The following is a 21,005-nucleotide window of genomic DNA, read 5'->3' as shown; positions in this document are numbered from 1 at the left end:
GCACCCACGGCAGTGGCGGTTCTTAAAAAATTTTACTGGGGGGGGCCAGGTGGGTGTATATGCACTCTGATTCTAACCCCAAACCTAACCACACGTGATTCAAATTAGCTACTTATAAATTGAATCACGTGTGGCTATGTATAAAACAATTCTGGTGTCTCGAATTGGACAATAAAGTTAACGTTAGCTAGCTAACTTCAACTTTGCTGTCAAAATAATTTCACGACACTGGAGTGGTTTTATACAAAACTACACGTGATACACATTAGCTACTTTTACCTATGAGCTACACTGATTGACAAACATACAACTAACAATGAAGTTGAAGACAGAAAGTACTGTTTGTGGGGAATACTGCTTTGGTCGAACTCTTTTAGTTTTTTTGGCGGTCGTGAATATATAGAAATCCTTCAAAATGTTGCTCTCAAGAGTGGTTGATGGGTTGGAGGGAATGATGAAGAGTTGGATGGAGCGATGCAGGTGTATTTGGTGGATGGGTGGGTGGATGTCATACTGCGATTGTTATTGTTTATTATTGTGTGTGTATATACTAAATATATCCATATCTGAATGATCAAATTCCCCAGTTTTCCTTGTTTCTGCCTCTCCCAAACCATTCAAATAGCCTATCTTGTTGCGATCTAGTGACACATACTCTAGTGACACGTCATAACGAAAGTCCTAGAACTGCGGTCCTGAAACTGCGGTCCTGAAATTGTAGCTCTCGGGTTTTTGGCTCTGCAGGTTCGTACTATTGATTGTACTGAATTTGGCTGCAGTTCCACCAGAGTTCCACTGGGGGTGATTGCCGGCATGAGGCAATGAGTGCCAAATGAATGGAAGTCTATGGAGCTAGATGATTTTTTTTTTTGCCTGATTGTCGTTGAGAAATCTCAGATTTGATGGTAGTTCAACATGGAATAAAAAAAAATCTAACACCCAGCAGTGTGTATTTTCTTTGCCTCCCCTTTCAAATGCAACATTCAAATTACTAGATACAAAATTACATTCTAAGAAAAGTGGATTTTGAGGGGTATAGATCCATAGACCTCCATTCATTCTGCACTCGCCTGTGAGCGCCCTCATATGGAACCTCAAGTGGAACTGCAACCAGTTCAGAAGCCGGAAGTTTCAGAGTGGCAGTCCTCCCCTTATTAGACATTAGGTGTGTTCGACATCAACTGCGGCTGCATGAAACGACCAGCGAGAGTTGCAGTCGGGGAGGAGTTAAAAACAGCTCGGTAAAGTCGGACATTCCAGCTTCTTGTGGTTTGCTACGTTTACGTCAGTCATGGCCGACCAAGCGCTGTTTACTTACTTTATCATTGAAGAACTGCATGATTGCGAATTTAATTGTTTTCAATTACCAAATAATGCCAAAGGGAAGAACCATCAGAGCATGTAGTTCAACAAGTTACAAGTTACGTGTTTTGTATTACAAAACAAGTTGTCAACGTGTGAGTCTGGCCAATCATGAAATAGATGTGTCGTCATTAGAACCTGTGCAGTTGCTCTTGAGACATAAGGTGTGTTCGACTTCATGCAGCACGGGCGGCGCCTGCAGCCCGCCTGCAGCCCGGCTGACTTGAAGCAGCCAATGGCATTCTCATCTTCAAGGTAGCCGGCTGCAGCTATCTGTCGGCGCCGCCGTCGCTACATGAGGTCGAACACACCTAATGCGCTTGGCTTCACAGTCAGCAGGTCTCGAATTGATCTCACGGTACTTTGATGGATACGTCAGAGTGACCTAGCCTCGGTGCCATCACAAGTCAGACAAAAAGTCTAACCAGAATTCACTGCTTCAAGTCAGCCGGCTGCAGCCGGATGCGGCACTGCATGAAGTCGAACACACCTGTTGACTTCCACAGTTAACGCGCGCATCAAGCAAACTAGGCATAAGGCAGCTGTTGCCCTGCATTATGGGATTTGTAGTTTGTGTGTTATTGGTGCTTCATATCGTCGCGGGCCGGACATAATTGTACACCGGGCCGGATGTGGCCCACAGGCCTTGAGTTTGACACATATGATCTACATCATAGAGTGATAAATAGTCATCTATACATAACACTCATATCTAGACAGTAATACAAGCTATTTAACACTGTTGTTTAAAATTACTTTTCACGAGAAGCCATCCACAGTTCCAAACAAGACTATGTTGTATCTGATTTGAACACGAAAATACATTTTAAGTATAATAGTGACATTAAAGGCGGGTTGGTGATGTTGTTGCGATACACTTTTTGTAATATTTGCTGAAATAAACTTTACATCCTAATGTCACAGGTACTACTATTGAGAAACTAATACTAGTTAGGCTCTATGCTGTCTTGTGACAACCAATGAGATGCGCCGATGTGACACCAAAGCTGATGCACTGTGTGTTTTATTCTGTGGAAAAGTACACCTACACCTACCCTACACCTATAATGCATTGAATCGTGTAGATATTGGACATTCAGACAAAACACACAATGAAGAGTACCTGATTAGTTTATGGTTGGTGTCAACATGCATCAGCGATTTAAGGCCTGGAACTGAGTATATTCCTCGAACAACACAACCCAATGCAGTCATTCTGGACAGGACTCCCAATGTATCCCCTCGATGAAGTGAAGCTCTAACACAATCGTATTTTGTGCCCATCAGCCCTCAAAACGCCCTTCAGCATCCTATAACCACAATGTGGCATTCTGGATTTTATCCCACTGTCAAGTTTGTCCAACTCTTCATCTGAAAGACAACTGTTTAGTGACTTCACTGACAAGTCATATTCTGCCACATGCCTATGCACAGTCTGTTTATAAGAAACTCCTAAGAGACCAGCGATGCACGAAACAGGAAAATTAATCTCAAGCAAACAAGTCAGATGTTCACAACCTATGGCCACTTTAGGTCGCCCAATCCCTCCTTGTTCCAGCTCTGCAACTACCGTGTGCCTGTTTTTATGTTTAGCCACATCGATGGCATTATGCAGCTGTCTTAAAGCGTCTGCGAGGCACAGACATCTGAGGAGATATAGCACTGAGGAAAACTAGGTCTTGGGAACAGACAAATTCCAAATAATCTAAATCTAAAGGCACCCTGCTAAGGGCATGTTCCATACATGAGTGAAGCCTCTCCTTCACAAAATTGAACAGTAATGTCAGATTCTGGAAAGAAAAAGACAAACCCATTAAGTTTTTGAATTTGGCAGAGGAGACGACACAAGTTTCAAAAGCACTTACTCATTGGGCTCCATCCTCCAACTCTATCCAAAGAGCGACTCTTAGTTTTTGTAAAGAGGTAAAGTTCGGTTGTTCTGAAATCGCTACTTTTCCCTGTGAAAGCAAGCTATTTCACCTTTGGCCTAGTTCAGACTAAATCTGAATTTCTGCAATCTGAATTATAACAATCTGAATTCTCACAATCTGAATTTCATTAATGTGTATTTCTGGATCAAAATAATTCCGTTTTATTAAATTTGGCATACAAATAATTCAGATATGATATATTCAACAGCAAAATATTTGTTTTATGAAATTGGACATACAAATATTTCTGATCTTTCATTTTCAAATTCAGATACTTTTGTCAGCTTTCTAGCTCCATAGAAATGAGCCCACTGACTGATTCTGAATTTTAGATGTTCCCGTAGATCTAGCCTATTTGATTAATATGTTTCTGTGGAATAGAAAAAGATAAATCGGATGGAGCCTTGTAGATACATTTGTCTTTTGAGACATTGTGTGGCCTTATTCATTGTGTACAAGACATTCCCCAAGGCCAAATTGAGGTTCTGTGCGAGACACCACACATATGCACACAAAGTGTGGTCCAGAGAGGTTAAGCTCACAGCAGGAAATTGGATCTTGATTACAGATTGATGTGAAGGTCAGATGTAATCTTAGGTTATTTGGGTGGAAGAACCGTCCCCCCTCCCCCCAATTCATATAAATGTGTGTTTCTTATGCTGTAAAGCCATCACTTGACCGTTAAATGAGATTCGGGTGTTATATTACATTATCAAGACTCACGACCTTCCCAGGAAATTGTAGGTCAACCTTGTGTCAGTCCTGACATCATGTGGAACTTGTCATCAATTTTGTAGTAGATGGCTGATGTCAAAAACAGCTATAAAGTGTGGGCCCCGTTTACTCTCCGAGACACTGAGCCCACCAAACCCAAACAGACATTGTTGAGCCCCAGTCGGAACGCACATTCCTCCGCAGACTTGTTCAGGCCGTCTTCAGCACCATGGCCAGCGTCAGCACGCTTTTTCTCGCCGCCACCTGTTGTGTCTATTTATGCCTTGCGCATGGGGAGGAATCGTTTGAGACCCGTTCTGTGGAGTTCCCGCCAAAGACTCAAGAAGAAAAGGATCTGGTAGGAACAATCAAATGGGTCTTTGTCCTACTGTGTGTGTTTAGAATGACTCCTAACCGAAGGGCTCCTCAATAGCGGCTGAATAGAACTCCATTTAAAGTGATGGTTTTGAGTAACCGGCATTCTTTCCTAAAAACTGAAAAGTCTTGGGATGTGTGCATTAGACTACATTTATCATATCCAAATTGATAGATAGCAACAACAAAAAACATTGGTAAACGCATGCTTTCAATGGTTCCCTTGTAGATTGAGGCTTTGCAAGAAGTCCTTGAAAAACTGAAAAACAAACAAATGCCATCATCGGAGAAAAAACTAGGATGGCTTCCTTCGGTAAGAGACTAATTTAGCCTGTAGGCCAAACGAACAAATATTTAATAATTCTGTTCCACAACAACTTTGATTTTGAACGTTGACTTTTCGCTATTATTTTTTTAAACGTAGAACATTTTCTAAGTTTGTATTGTCTGTTTTTTTTCTAGGTTATTGTCAGAGCTGTAGGCCTACAATTACTGATAGGCATGCTTTGTTGTTTGTTTTCAGTGTGACGCGGGCGAACAGTGCGCCGTGCGTAAAGGCGCAAGAGTTGGAACGCTCTGCGGCTGTCCTAGAGGAACGTCTTGCAACTTCTACGTCCTCAAGTGTTTGTGAAAGTTGGAATAGAAATGTAACTAGCCTCACACAAATTGAGTGAACAGTTGATGTTGGAAATTGTTGTATTAATATCGTGTTCCCTTATACTATGCTATATTTTCATTTTTAACAGAATTGACCAAAACAAATTAAATGGGATTAATAAAGTATGACTTTATAAAAACTGCGATAGGTTATACATGTTTTTATTCAATATGTTGAATTTGTGCAAAGGAAGAGATAAGCGTACAATGTTTTACGAAAAAGAAAATAGAACAAACCTGATGCACTGCAGCGTCTGTGCGTGAAAAGGCTTAATAATATAACATGCAATAACTAATATAAGCAATCGGTGCTTTGCTGCATAAATTACATTTACTTTAAGGACGTGCATTAAAATACAGGCTACGTTTAATATAGCTTAATTCAGCATAATGTCTCTAAGTATACAGTAACCAGTGCCATAATTAATTCAAAATATAAATGATCAAATTTATCAAATGCTCTCAATTCTTCAGCGAGTTTCATTGCATTCCACTGGAATGTCTGGGACAATGTCCCGCGTCTTGCACAGTGACTAGGAGAGAGACTAGCGCTCCTAGCGCTGAAAGGTTTACCAATGACATCATATCCCTGAATTACTGTCCAATATGGCGTCCAGTTGGGTAGTGGAAGGGAGAATACAGGAGGAGCCTAGACTTGCTGCGGCGAAAAACCCCGACTTCTCCGATCATACATACTCCGTCCTCATCATCATCGGACAGATCAAGCACGCCAACCAGGCGGAACACATCGCCCAGGAGATCGAAAGAGGTATGGCCATTGACGAGGGGCGGCATTATTTGGGTGCAGAGACTTTTTTTCAGATACTGCTGTTCCTGAATTCACAGCGGAGGTTACCCTGGATTTTAAAAAGCATTTTAAGTCAGTGTCCGTGGCTGTACAACTGCATAGCCTACAATTTGCAAGTTACAATGCTGCGTCAAGAGGCGATGTTCCGTCGTGTGCAGATTGTTTCCTCTTTCTTCTCGATGTTTCCGTTAAAGCCGATATGATGCATAACATACAGCTATACAATATCCCTAACCTATATCTCAATTTCTGTACTGGCCTTTGGTCAGATTCTTCACAGTGGCCATTGTGCAGTGATATATCCTGCTCCTGGAGACATGTAATATATGCGTTGTGAGGTCTTCATGTGCCTAGGGGAGTGTGTTCTGTGGACTGTCTCGGCTATTGTAGGAGCTCTTAGTTGAAGGCCTGCTTCTGTGGGTGCAGGCCTGTGTACAATTCAGTCTCTGTCTCTTTCTGTCTCATGACTTTGTGTGTGTGTGTTCTTGACTGTGTCATGTGTCTGTCCAGGTATACGTTCATGGGATGTGGACCTGACCTCCTGCAACTTGAATCTGCACCTCAGAGACTTTCTCTCTCACCACACCCATCAGATACTCAAGGGTACAGGTGAGCTCACAGTGTTGTGCATGTTAGTTGTATAGCAGGTGTGTGTGTGTAATGGTAAATGTGCAGGTGTGTTTGTCTGTTACAATCTATGAACCATATTTATTTTAGAAATACCAGTTGCTATAGTAACCTGCTATGTCAGCTTATCTAAGTTCCTCGGAGGAAGAAAAAAGGAAATTTGAGAGTTGTTGTGTGTGAAGTGGCTGATTGCTGATATGGTTCAAATATGGGTAGACATAATTGATTGTAAACAATAATAGTGCTGCTCAATGGCAATATAAACTTTTCCTAAGTATGTACAGAGGGCTCCCCCAAAAAATCTTTTCAGCAACGGCAATTGATCCCTTTCAGCCATGTTAAGCTGACAATATTATTATAATTATTAGTGTGTTTGCTGAAAGCAAAGCTGGTAGTAGACAGTTGTCTGTGGAATCCAACAGACTTACACATTTGTTCAGAGCCCCAGGAGAGCGAGACCAAAGTCCAACTCTCGCCCCATAGAGACCAACAGAGAAATCCCCACAGATTCCCTGGAATTATGCTAACTGGCATGTCGTTAACACGATGTTGTTCACCTTCTTCACTGGGACAGGAAGGGGTACAGTTATGGGGAGACTGGGGTGCTGCTGACTCATCTGTTGTCTGCTAAAAAGGGGCAGGGAGTCGGGACAATGATTTAACATGAATATCAGTGTTTCCCACACATAGACTAATTTGTGGCGGTGCACCACAGAATCAACACCGGCCGCCACATACTGCGTTTCGTCAAAACGTTTTTAACACTATTTAGGTTAAAACACGCAGCGTATTCGTTCAGCTGCATTTCCTTTCCCTGCTCTCCCTCCGTTTCTCAGTCACTTACGCGTCTTTCTCACATACAAACAGTCACAACGTCAGCACACGTTAGCAACGATGCATACATACGCCGTCCTAGTAAGACAGACAGCTATATCAGCGAGCATTCAGCATGAGTGCCGTAGCTAAAGATCTAAGAAAGTTCAGGCTACTTCTTGCTAGGTACCTATAAACATGTCTTAATCGAAGGTTCCCCTTCGTTCTTTTGGTCAGAAGTCTCAGGAGCTAGCTACTTACCAGGCGTTGTTTGTTGTTGATTTTGTGAAGGTGTGAATCATTTTGGACTAATATTTTATATAATAAAGTTCTGTGTAACAAATGATGAACAAAATCATTATTTTGAACCCCCCCGCCACAAATAGGTTTCTAATCTGTGGAAACACTGAATATCCTGCTCAACGTTTCCCTGTACTGATTAAATGTTGATGAAATGTAGGCTAACACTAGTCTGTAGCTAGCTAGCTTATTTTACTAAGGAAATTAAAGGGGCGATTGGCAGTTTTTTGGGGGTTGGCAGTTTTTTCACACTGTTCCTTAAGGTCTCCGAATAGGGTATGTAACATTGTCTGGGCGGAAAATTGCCCAGGTGCTGTTCTATGCCCCCTGATACACCCTTTAAAATGTTCCCGGAAAAAAAACGCTAGGTTTTCTCCTTTTATGGTATGCTCATTAATATTTAGATGAGCTGTGCGCTGATTGGTTGGTTTTCAGCGAGTGAAGCTGCGGAGCAGAAACGCAACACGGCCAATAGCACTCACTGAAACACCGAAGGTGGAGACGGAGACTTGACATAAAAACTTGCAAATACATTCATTGTGTCTACACAACACTGTTTTCAACAGACTGACTAGATATCATCTGAAATGATAACGTTAGTTGTTTCCACTTCTTTTGTCAAAGCAAACTGGATCGACTTAGGTGGGTAGAACTTTACAGCTTAGCATGAACCAAACTATATCATGATTCAACTCAGCTTCAGTTACTGTAGCTAGATATCTTGCTGAAAAATAACCTGACAAAGATCTGGACAAACATGCATCGTGAATTGTAGATTTACATGTGTTCGAATGAAACAGTCAGGACCATGAAATAACGCGTTAGCCCCATTGCCAATAAACTAAATCATCACACATTCTACCTATGCTCTTGCGTTAGCAAGCTAAACTAGTTTACATGCCTACAGTCTAGGTCTTTTCGATATCTAGCTGTTCTTGCATTCCTTGCAAATCAGCGTTAATAAAAAGCAGGTGAGCTATAGTCTTGCTAACATTGACTCGACGGGCATAGCTGATGTATACCGTAGCTCTAGTGTAAAAGATCTCTGTGCAGTTCGACCCTCAATTACACATTTGCTCGAACCATTTCACCAAGGACGGTTTTGAAAACCTTGGACAATGTAAAGCAGGATTTATTATGAAGCTGTTGCTGAAAAGAGGTGCGTTCCAACCTTATGTTCAGCACAACCGCAACAGTTATTAGCAATGCTAACGTATTTTGTATCTTGCACCTGCCTTTCTCCAGTTCTTTCAAATAGATAATCTAGACAGACGTTAGCAATAGGCTAGACTGCTATTTGTTTTCTGGCAATTTTTTGGAAGCTTCCCTTCTAATGCCGACTACAGCCAGAGTCATTTGATGTTAGGGCTGGGCGGTATGACGGTATATACCGTGCAGCGGTAGAAATGTGTCTACCGGGAGAGATTTGGCTATACCGTTTCAACCGCGGTATACTTTTCAGTGTTTCCCACACAGACTAATTTGTGGCGATGCGCCACAGAATCAACACCGGCGCCACATATTGCGTTTTGTAATTTTTTTTTTAACACTATTTAGGTTAAACATGCAGCGAATTCTTTCAGCTGCATTTCCTTTCCCTGCTTTCCCTTCATCTCTCTGTCACTTACGCGTCTTTCTCACATACATAGTCACAACGTCAGCACACGTTAGCAACGATGCATACAGCTAGTCTAGCTAGAGTCATTTGCTAAGTAAGGTACGCTATGTTGATGTGCTTTGAAACGTATTTACCTATTTACGTATTTACCACGTCTACCTATACAGGAGACGTTAGCATTGCTAATAGGCTACTGTTAGCAACAAAATCATACTTACAGCTTGCGTTTGTGATGAGCATACTGTCGGAACAGCACCTCTTTTCAGCAACAGCGGCTCAGCAAATCCTTTTTTTAATTGTCCAAGGTTTTCATTCAAAACTATCTTTGGTGAAATGGTCCGAGCAAAGTAATAATTTAGTGTCGAACTTTATAGGGATCTTCCCATAGATAAACATCAGCCATGGCTGTCGAGTGTCTGGGTGTCTGGTTCCTAGGGAAAGATCATCAAATGACTCTAGCTGTAGTCGGCATTAGAAGGGAAGCTTCCAAAAAATAGCCAGAAAACAAATGGCAGTCTAGCCTATTGCTAACGTCTGTCTAGACACAATAGATTTATTTGCGAGTTTTTATTTCAAGTCTCCACCTTTGGTGTTTCAGTGAGTGCTGCTGTTGCTGGCAGTGTTGCGTTTTTGCTCCCCAGCTTCACTCGTTGAAAACCAACCAATCAGCGCGCAGCTTATCTTAATATTAATGAGCATACCATAAAAGGAGAAAAGCTAGTGTTTTTTCCCGGGAACATTTCAGAGGATCTATCAGGGGGCATAGAACAGCACCCGGGCCATTTTCAACCCAGCCAATGTTACATACCCTATTCGGAGACCTTAAGGAACAGTGTGAAATACCCCAAAACCTCAGTCAATCGCCCCTTTAAAAACGTGTTGTTCGCATGGAAGTACACAGAGCAGCGCACAGCTAAACTAGTGTCTGACCAGAGGGCGGGTAAATGTACATTTCGGGGCGTGACAAAGTTGATGCTGCCCATCTCAACTTGCACTGTTTCAAAAGCTAGCGTTTGCAAGTTGCAGTTTCAAAAAGTGAAATTTTGATAGGAAAGAGGTTTCAACGGACTTTCAGGTTCACTGTATGTCTATTTTACACACCAAACTGTCATTTTTCAACTTTGAAAAAGGTAAAATCGGTTTTGCAATCGCCCCTTTAAGCCAACAGGTTAATACCACAGACTACTGGCTGCCCACCTTTCTTGGTGAAAAACTGGGTTACAGATTGAAAACCTCTCATTTGTCCTTCCTCTCTCTCTTTTTTCTCAGACCTTTTTTGAAAACCTGATTTATGTTTACAATAACATTGTGATCACTATTTCTGGCGACTCGTGCATCTATCACTAAGGCAGGAACAGACCATTTCATGCCGATACAGGGGGGTGGTCGGTCAATATGGATGTTAACTTTATGGTCAATGGGGATATTTAACTTTTATTGCCAAACACATGTAAAAACAAAGAGATCATCAATTGTTTTATTATATTTGAAATATATATATATATATATATATATATATATATATATATATATATATATATATATATATATATATATATAGGGCCTACTCAATGATGATGGTTTATATGACATATAATATATATAATTTCATGAGTTTTTAGACTAGATTCAGACCTAGCCCCAGTAAATTGTAGAGCTAGCTAACTACTGCACTTCTGCTGTGTGGGAATCACAGGAGTTAACCAGTCGAAGGACGTACAAAAATCCAAGAGCACACCCCACAATTTCCCCAGAAATGGTACCCTCTAGTTATATTAAAGGGGTCATTGATTGCAAATCCGATTTTACCTTGTCATAGTTGAAAAACAACAGTTCGGTCGGTAAAATGGACATACAGTGAACCTCAAGTCCATTGACACCTCTTTCCTATCTAAATCTCACAACTTGAAACTGCAGCTGTAAAACGATCGGTTTCGAAAAAGCTGAATTTGTGACGTCACAAATGTAGCATCACCTTTGTCTCGCCCCAACATTTACATACAGACCAGCCCTCTGGTGTTCGGGCCCAGGATCTCACACACTAGTTTAGCTGCACGCTGCTCTGTGTACTTCCACGGGAATTACAAAGGAGAACGTTTGGAAGTTTTTAAAAGATATTGAAAATGGACCATCGTAAATGCAGTGTTCCAGGCTGTACAGAGAATGCGGACACTTTTCAGGGTCTTTCTAAGGAACGAAACACTCGACGGGCTGTGATGTTTGTCTATTAGAAGATCCCTGTGCAGTTTGACCGTCAATTACACATTTTCTCGAACCATTTCACCGAAGACAGTTTTGAAAACCTGGGACAATGTAAAGCAGGATTTGCATGAAGCTGTTGCTGAAAAGAGGTGCTGTTCCAACCTTATGTTCATCACAACCGCAAGCTGTAGTATGATGTTGTCGCTAACAGTTATTAGCAATGCTAACGTATCCTGCCTGTATCTAGCATAGGTAGAATGTGTGATGATTTACTTTTAGGGCTGCAACAACGAATCCATTTAAAACGTATTTTGAAAAGCGTTGGCAACAAATTTGATTATCGATTTGTAATGTCGCGCGATTATTACGGCACTCAATATGTCGCAGAGATGTTTTGAGTATTAAAAAAAAAGTTTAGTTGAGCGCGGAGCGGAGTCAGAGGAAAGGTCATCGTAGAAACGTTGTTGAGTAACGTTGTTCTGAAACACATGGTGGAGGCAGAGAAATCAGTACGACCCAAGTCATCCAAGGTGTGGGAGCATTTCATACTAAATACATTGAAACGGTGTGTTAATTGACCGAGGTGAAGTTAGATATTGAAGTGAAGTTCATATTCGACATTCGTCTCACCTTTGGAAGACGCTACTTTGCAGCATCTCGTTAGGGACCGGGTGAAAACAACCAATACCATTTTGAAAAATGTAGACTTATACAATATTTTTAGGAATATAAACCCTCAAATAGACCCCAGAGAATCTTAACAATGTCTGGTATACTTCCACAACCTTTACCTTTTCAATGAAGTTTCAAATAAAATGATAGAAAATCACTTATCTTTGAAAATAGCTTAATCCTCGCAAATCTTTAACTTTTTTCAAAATTGTGTCAAAAAATCTTAAATATACACCAGATTATTCTAATAAAGTCTGGCCTACTTCCACAACCTTTCAATTTTCAATAAAGGTTTAAACAAAACTCAAATAAATTGCTAATCTTGGAAAATAGCATTAAATCCACACTAATATTAATAATGTTTTCAAAATTGTGTGCCTCTTTGTGCACATTCTGAAGACCTTTTGCACTATGAATTTGCACTGTCAGTTCTGTTTTTGAATAAAGGGTTGGAAATTAATGCGTTTTTGTTTTTTTTATCTGATTCATCAATTAATCGAAAAAATAATTGACAGATTAATCGATTATTAAAATAATTGTTAGTTGCAGCCCTAATTACTTTATTGGCAATGGTTATTTCATGTTCCTGACTGTGTTTCATTCAAATAGATAACCTGTGGTTGTCATGTAAATCTACAATTTAAGATGCATGTTTGTCCAGATTTTTCAGCAAGATAGCTAGAGCTAACTGAAGCTGAGTTGAATCACTGGAAACTGCAAAGGCAGCTCGAGTCCAAGACGGATTCGAGAGAACGCAGATAGATTGCGCTGGTCAGGTTTGTTATATGTTTTGGAAACTGCACTGGCAGCTCGAGTCCAAGACAGATTCAAGACACCACAAAGACTGCGGCTTGTATTTTGTTGTGTTACATAATGTTTTTTATAATTTTTTTTATTGATTATCTTTATCACTTGTATTATTGTTTTTATATGATTGTTTATGATTTTATGTAAAGCACATTAGCTGCAATTCTTGTATGAAATGTGCTATATAAATAAAAATATGTATTATATCAAGATAGTTTGTTTGCTAAGCTGTAGTGCTAACGTTACCCACCCAAGTCGATCGCGTCAACAACAGAAGTGGAAACAACTAATGTTGTCATTTCAAATAATATCTAGTCAATCTGTTGAAAACAGTGTTGTGTAGACACAATAGATTTATTTGTATGTTTTTATTTCAAGTACTCCACCTTCGATGTTTCAGTGAGTGCTGTTGGCCGTGTTGCGTCATTGTTGAACAAAAGGGGTTTATTACTCAAAACTGGGAAACAAACCGTGTACTCGCAGGGACAAAGGGTAACGACAAGACAAGGGCTGTGTCTACTACCGCGCACTTTACAAAGTACACTGCAATACAGTGCACTGTATTCAGTGCACTCCGTCACTGATAAGTGCTGTCTCAAATGGAACACTTACGTTAAACACTTGGTGGAAGTAACGGACGCAAATCTGCTCGCGACACCCGCAAAACCTGCCAAAATGAACGCGCTTCTCCACTCAAGTGGAAAAAGCTGCCGAAAGGGCTCCTCCTTTTCCGCTACGTAACCAAGATGGCGCCCGTTTAGGGCGAGTAGTGTCCATCGTTGTACACTGTTTTTTTGGACCGTTTGCAGTGCGCCATCCGGGTACTTTCAGTGCACTGAATTCTGCAGGTTTTGTGAGTGAAGCGCCCTAAGCACTGAAAGTCAGTGCTCGAAGTGCACAAGTGCGCGGTAGTAGACACAGCTCAAGACTGGACACAAAACAGGAACCTAAATGCACAAGAAAACAAGACACAGGTGGACACAATTAAACTAACGAGAACTGAGCGATGAGACAGGGAAACACTAGGGCAGGGCAAAACCAAAAACAGGGGGGCACGGCACTGGCCGTGACATCAACAGCATTGGCACTACCTGTCTAGTTCCAGGAATCTGTCTGTGTGTCTCACCGCCATCTTAATCACCGACTGCATCACCGGTACTGTGCACTAGTTCTTTCTTGATGATCGATTTGTTTTCTCAAAATAAATTTACTTAACTTGAAGGTTGAATGCTTCTCATTTTTTCATGTGACAATAAGCAGAATTACCAAAACATGTATCAAATTGCGAGCATATGTATTCTTTCATACGAGCAGATATTAACTTTTCACTCGCCAGATGAAAGTACGCATACAAGGTACTTGATGATGGGGGCCTCGTCTAACAATCCAATAGTTTACTCTGAAATTTGGTTGGAACATGTAAGTAGTTAATAGATGTTTATGTAGTGTAGTTTGTGTAGTATCGATTTGTGCTTCTTGTAAAGAAAGCTGTCAAGGTACAAGGATGTCCCTGTGGGTGTGATTGTTTTTAAAGCAACCAATCATAAGAGGGTCAGTGCTTCCAGAGGTTTCTGCCCCCAAACTGTCAAAAATAATTTTGACTCGGGGGAGCTGAAATTCACTGCACAAGCAGAAATGTACTTTGTGAGCAAAACTCTGTGAGCAGAACCCCACTTCGCGGGAGCACAATTTCACTGCTCGCAAGCAGATTTAACCTATGAGACTGTGCCGGCACCTGTACAACTCTCGGTTGTTTGCGCGTACTTATATCTTTCGAGTGAAAGTTAATATCTGCAAGTCTGAAAGAATATATACGCATGTGATTTTTTACACAAATTTGACGCCATGAAGGGATGCCAGTAATCTTGCAGCCTATATACATAGTGTGTGTGGATGATAAATTAGTGTTCCCTTGCAGACATGCAACATAATTAGAGTGTATGATAACCTCAGTTCAGTCAAGACAATCACGTATTAGATTTGAGCATTTATTGTTACATGACATGGACATGTAGATTTGACTTTGGCGGAGTGGATGATCTAAGGGAAGCACTCCCTGCCTCCTCGATGCAACACATACATACATGACATATGAGGCAGGGAGCAATAGAGATATAATCCCCCCGTTGGATAGATACACAGACAGCATGGGGGAGAAGGGGACGGTGGAGGGTGGCAGCAGCACTGATCATACAACGACCGGGGTGAGTGTGTGCATATCCGCGCGTCTTTTAAAGACGCCTTATCGGACGTGGCCCAATGGATATGCGCTGCTACATGGGTGTGGTAGTGGGTGGAGTAAGGAAGGTGGAGTAAGACGCCTTACGTCCCCGATAACTGACTGACGCGCGCTGCCCGATTGCCCTGCCAGAACTAGCTGCGCTTATTAGTTAACAGGTTGAAGGGCTTTCTCTCAATTGAGCCCAGAGTAATCTATGTAAAGTGTTAATATTCTAAATGACATCATATGTCTATGTCATGATATTTAGTTTGTCATCCTCAGTGAGAAATGAAAAAGGAAAAGAGAGATACTTTCTGACTGGGTTTCTTTGACAAGCTCTTTGTGATCAGTTCATCCAGCTATCCTCAGATGAGACTGGATTTTCTAACCCAGGTCCCTCACTCTGCGTCTCCTTTTCAGCTAGGTGGTCTTGGAGTAAGCATTTTCCAGTCCTGATCTTTCAATCTATGCACTGATATACATTATGGTTGGCTTCCCCAGTCTGACTGGACACTTCACATTTCATATCCTGTTTTCTCATCTTTCCTTTCCTCTCTACACTGGTATAATGTCAAAATGTTTCCAACTCCCTGACACCAACCCCTGAAAATGCTTGTTTTGGCATTTCACTCACCTCCCCATTTCCCCATCCTCAGGGCAGAGGTGTCTGCGGTATAGCTCAGGAGTGTTGGACACTCAGGTGCTGATTAGCCCATCCCAAGAGATCCTCTACTCTGAGGTCAGTGCCTAAGTTGTCTCCATCATACAACCTACATCTATTATAGTTTGACAATTGTTTCCAGTGAGAGGATCTCCCTTGACAGGTGTGTGGGCTCCTGGAGAGTCAGTCTGGGCATAAGCTGCTGGTCCTTGCTGGACAGAGCTGGGAGGATACTGGAGACTTGCGGATACACAGCGGACTGTTGTCCCCACACCACCTGACGCACATTCTCACAGAACAGGTGAGACTCATGAAAAAACAAATGGTCCCAAACCTCACAACTGTTTTCAAGAATACTTTTTCCATTACAGGTCAAATAATTGTTTTCCCATTCCCTCAGTTTATAGATACGACCAGCTCCACTTTTTCATCACTCCCCACCTCCGAAGCTGTCCTAACCCTGAGCTGTCCTAACATTGGCCAGTGGAAAAAAGCCCTCTTGGAGAGCCAACCCTTCCAGGGGCCCATGTCTCTCCACATCAACCCTCCAGTAGGGCTTCCCACCATGGAGGCTCTAGGGGAGTTTACCTCCCTGCTCACCGGTACCCTGTCCCCCCCGTCCCCCTTTGACTGCCTCCAACCCCCCAGTACTGTGGGCTTCCTCAAGCTCTCCCGTCCCTGTTGCTATGTGTTCCCCGCCGGTCGAGGTGACTGTGCTTTTTTTGCGGTTAACGGATTCACCATTCTAGTGGATGGAGGGTCTGACCCTCAGGCTTGTTTCTGGAAGCTGGTCCGACACTTGGACCGAGTCGATGCAGTTTTGCTGACTCACATTGGGACTGAGAACCTCCCAGGGGTCAACGCCCTCCTCGAGAGGAAGCTGGCTGAGTTGGAGATGGGCTCAGATGTCAAAGGTGACATTAATCATACTAAAATGCCAGGAATCTGTGTCTGTCTCTGTGCGTGTCTGTGGCTCGATTATCTTGCAAACAGAGCGTTTTATGAAGTTGAAATTGTTGTACAGGTGTATGGCTCTGGACCCAAGGACTTGCATTGAAGCTGGTAAAGCTTTTCGGAAGCGCCAAAAATATCTGAAATAATATAAACTGTGCAACTTTTTAACAGAGATGGCAGGCAACTGCCTGTTAAGGGGTCCCTGAGGGCTAACAAACGGCCGTTTTATGTAGGCTATTTGCAAAGTAAGACAAACTTGCATGATTTTCGAAGCTAACAAACTTTCTTAAAATTTGAACTGACAGTAAATGAAGAGTTGGGACGTTGAGCAGGTATTGACAAAAATCTTTGTGTATCTTTTACAAAGAAAGCAATGCAGTTAGTAGGGGTGATTTTTTTAATAGAATTGCGATTAAATCTTCTAGTGATATACATCGATTCACAAATGTCAAAAATCAATATGTATTTACTAGTGCTGTCAGTTTAACGCGTTATTAACGGCGTTAACGCAAACCCAAATTAACGGCGTCAATTTTTTTATCGCGCGATTAACGCTCTTTTTGACCTAGCAAACTTTGTAGTTTTTTTTCACATTCTGTTGCAACAACCACTGACGTTAGAAAAACTACAATACCACACCGGATCTAGCTAGACCGGAAACAAAACAACAGGCACGCCACATCCACTTGTTTGGGCTTGCGAGCCGGCTAAACAGTCGTAGCAGAGCCCGTTTACGGATATTAGACATTCTCTGGTAGTAGGCTAACATTATGTTTTGAGTTGAGTGCCAGCGCCAGACGCCGAAATGGATGCCAATAAGATTCTGAATGGAAAGTTTACTTTTAGAAGGTTGCCAAATGGTTCCATTGACAAGACCAAAGTGATCAGTGTGTTCTGTCGTTGTGAACTGAGCTGGAGGGAATGAGCTATCATCGCAGCACGTCGTGGAGTCGAAAATATAATTTTGATGGCACACAGCCAAGCACACAGCTGATGCGAATTCTCCGCCTGCTCGTCAAAGCCAGGCGTTTGCAATGTTGTTTTCAATTTAAAAAAAAACATTTGCACGAAGCAATCCGAACCACTTTTCCATGTCGATAAGAGCATTACAATTTGAAAAAAGAATGGATGAAAAAGAAATCAAGGGACATTTAAAATAGATACAAATGTGCGATTAATTGAGATTAATCGCGAGTTAACTATGACATTAATGCGATTAATCGCGATTAAATATTTTAATCGTTTGACAGCTCTAGTATTTACTTTTCTTGGAAAAATCGTGAATCGATTATTAATCGAAGTGGCTGCTAGTGGCTAGTAGATAATGATAAGGCACTTGACTGCTATAACTTGGTAGCTAGAAGGCTGAGAGTAAGTCATTGGTGGCCAAGCAGCGAAGCTTCAACGCCACCTAGAGTGTTTCTACGTATTCTTATTAGGATTCCTCCACAAGGAGGAAACTATTGTTATTGTTAGTTTTATTATTATTATTAGGGGCCAAGCAGCGAAGCTGCGAGTGTCTCAAGCACTATAGCGCCACCAATAGGGCAAAGTTTGTGTGTTTAAATACGTAACTTTTGAATCGTATGTCCTATTTTCAAAAATGTACCTTTGGATTCCCTGGATAAACACAAATTCAACGCACTCAATTGCGTCATTTCCGGTCGTTTGGATTTTCCGCAATTTCCGGTTTTATCAAAAAGCTTAGAAATGTTTCACAGGTCACAAATTGTGTTCAATCATCCCCAGATTTTGCACACATGATCTCGACCAAGCCCCACAAAAGTTATCAAATGGATTTTTGATTCTTTAAATCGTTTGTCAGTTACAGCAAATCAAAGATGGCAACAAAGCCGCCAAAAAGGAACTGAGGTCATATCTCAGGGAATCCTTGCTGCATTGACATCAAGCTTGGTACAGGGACTCGGGACACTCTTCTGAGGGTGTCCAAACAATTTGGTGTCATGTGAAGGGAGAGGCCACAGAAAGCAAAAATTAGTTTTGGCCAATAACTGTTTATTTGTTTACCTTAAATCAGTGATGTCTAGCCAAATTGATGCAGCTGCCATTTTGAAATAATTTTTAAAAGTTTTTCCGCTGCCCCTCCTTTCAAAAGGATAAAAGTTTTTCCAATGTTCACAGATTTTGACACAGATTATCTTCAGAAAGTCACCTTGGCCTGTCATAATCTTGATTATCTGTTTAGTTCAATAGGATGACATCATTCTGAAGTACCACAAACAATTTCACCTTGGTATATCAAAATATGATTGAATTAGAGCAGTTTCAACGTTGGCTGAATCTAACAACGCTTACCACAGGAGAAACGGCTTACTTTTTTATACAGTTACTGAACATGACACTACTCAACACTGATAATAGCTCAATGGGCTGGGATGGTGACCTGTAAAGTATAAAGTATTAGGTTGGAATCCAGCCATTATATTTAGGCCTGTCATAATTTTGATTATCTATTTACTTAAACAGGATGACATCATTCTGAAATACCCAGCACAAATTCATGCAATTTCACCTTGAAATGTCAACCGTTTCCTAACCTTTGTCCCAAAGCTGACCAAAGCTAATACTCTGCCCTTTCTATTCATACAATCTCAACAGTTGGTGTGTAGCAGAGAGGATAGAGAGACTGACTTGTAACCTTATGCTCATGAGTTCAAATCCCCATTCAGCCTGTTGTTGGCCAAACATGAAGTAGTTTTGCTCTTTTGTTGTCCAACTCTCGATCTTCTACAGTGTATATATTTATAATAATTTGCGGAGGAACCCTCATCGCTGCTTGCAGCTATATTTATCGCTGCTTGCAGCTATATTTAGGGTTCCTCCGGTAGGAGGGAACCCATTGTTATTGTTGGCATTCTTATTAGGGTTCCTCCGGTAGGAGGGAACCTATTGTTATTGTTGGTATTCTTATTGTTATTGTTGGTATTCTTCGTATTATTATTTGTTTTCTCCTTGCGCCCCAATATCTCAAAAAGTCCCTTGTTATAAATGTTCTAATTTGGCACATAGATACTACATCCAAGTGGGTACCCCCACACCAAATATGGGCCACATCAGACCATAGGGGGCGCCACAGGCCATGCCCAAAAGTCAAATTTTCAAAGTGATGGCGTTTCCACCCCATTGCTCCAATTCTTCTGACACTTGGTGTGCATGCCTCATTTCTCACGAGTAAAAACAAAAAAGCCTCAAGGACCCATAAGGTCCGCCATGATAGATTTTCCTGTACAATGATCATTTTGGAAAACATTCAAAATTCCTCTGTTCTTGAACCAAAGGTCTAATTGACTTGACATTTGGTACAGATACGTTTCATTGCCGTATTAAAAAATGTTACTTAAGGCAATTGAATCAAGTACAAAATGGCAGAAAGGGGTGTATTTATGGAAATGTCCACATTGCCTCAATATGTTTGTGTCACTAAATCAAATGTATTTTTGAAAGATTGTTCAAACCTAATAGGCTTTAAGGTGACATGCCTCTGAAGTACCATGCACAGTTTTACCTTGATATGTCAAAATATCACTGAATTACAGCTGTTTGAACTTGGACCAAATCTGACAATGCTCGCCATTGGAGAAACAGCTTTTTTACTATCCAGTTATTGAACTTTGTGTATTCCATGCCTGGGAATGGCTCAATTGGCTGAAATGTTGTACTGGTAAGCAAAGGGTTGTAGGTTCAAAACCAGTCAGAGGTATAGTTTTTTTTTTTTTTATTCTGACAAAACGGTTTCTAGTCTTCCGATAAATCCTCCGGTTGTAAAACATAGCAATGCGTGTATATTTGAGCCCATCACAACACTCCAATCATCTGTTTAGCGAGACTGTGTAAACCACTGCAAAACAAGCCAGGTTCACCACAGTAGCTAGCTACTGGAGGTCAGATGGCTGAGCCGTTAGGGAATCGGGCTTTTAATCAGAAGGTTGTTGGTTCGATTCCCGCCCGTGCAAAATGACGTTGTGTCCTTGGGCAAGGCACTTCATCCTACTTGCCTCGGGGAGAATATCCCTGTACTTACTCTAAGTTGCTCTAAATAAGATCGTCTGCTAAAATGACTAAATGTAAATGTACTCGTAGTCTACGCATGGTAGAGATAACGCTAATGGTTATCTCTAATGAAGTAAATTGATTGTTCAGGTGGATCCCTTGTCTGTTGCACAAATTCATTTCAGTAACCTAAGCCAGGACACATCCCCACTGATGCTAGGCATGATTTGAAATTCCCTTCCATGACAATTTATGGCAATCCAAACAACCTT

General features: G+C 41.4%; 2 protein-coding genes across 2 annotated transcripts in view; both read left to right on the top strand.

Moving 5' to 3' along the window:
• Nucleotides 1-4,142: 4,142 nt before the first annotated feature.
• LOC124463046 (cocaine- and amphetamine-regulated transcript protein-like) lies at nucleotides 4,143-5,256 on the top strand. Its single transcript, XM_047014740.1, has 3 exons — nucleotides 4,143-4,365; nucleotides 4,612-4,695; nucleotides 4,906-5,256. The coding sequence occupies exons 1-3, from the start codon at nucleotides 4,237-4,239 to the stop codon at nucleotides 5,011-5,013; spliced, it is 321 nt and encodes a 106-aa protein (XP_046870696.1). The 5' UTR covers nucleotides 4,143-4,236; the 3' UTR covers nucleotides 5,014-5,256.
• A 301-nt stretch (nucleotides 5,257-5,557) lies between these two features.
• map1sb (microtubule-associated protein 1Sb) overlaps nucleotides 5,558-21,005 on the top strand; it is a 29,834-nt gene continuing 14,386 nt past the window's right edge. The window contains exons 1-5 of the mRNA XM_047014730.1: nucleotides 5,558-5,808; nucleotides 6,358-6,456; nucleotides 15,764-15,846; nucleotides 15,932-16,069; nucleotides 16,169-16,682. Of these exons, the coding sequence (XP_046870686.1) occupies nucleotides 5,646-5,808; nucleotides 6,358-6,456; nucleotides 15,764-15,846; nucleotides 15,932-16,069; nucleotides 16,169-16,682 (997 nt within the window). The 5' untranslated portion in view covers nucleotides 5,558-5,645. The remainder of the gene's footprint in view (nucleotides 5,809-6,357; nucleotides 6,457-15,763; nucleotides 15,847-15,931; nucleotides 16,070-16,168; nucleotides 16,683-21,005) is intronic.

The sequence above is a fragment of the Hypomesus transpacificus genome, chromosome 3 (assembly GCF_021917145.1).
Source record: "Hypomesus transpacificus isolate Combined female chromosome 3, fHypTra1, whole genome shotgun sequence".
Taxonomy (NCBI): Eukaryota; Metazoa; Chordata; class Actinopteri; order Osmeriformes; family Osmeridae; genus Hypomesus; species Hypomesus transpacificus.
The sequence above is the reverse complement of the archived record's forward strand: the minus strand, read 5'-3'. Positions and strand labels throughout refer to the sequence as shown.

Coding starts and splice junctions, on each gene's coding strand:
- LOC124463046 (XM_047014740.1), top strand. CDS start 4,237: ATGGCCAGCGTCAGCACGCTTTTTCTCGCCGCCACCTGTTGTGTCTAT. Junction 4,366..4,611: donor CTCAAGAAGAAAAGGATCTG/GTAGGAACAATC, acceptor GTTCCCTTGTAG/ATTGAGGCTTTGCAAGAAGT. Junction 4,696..4,905: donor AACTAGGATGGCTTCCTTCG/GTAAGAGACTAA, acceptor GTTTGTTTTCAG/TGTGACGCGGGCGAACAGTG.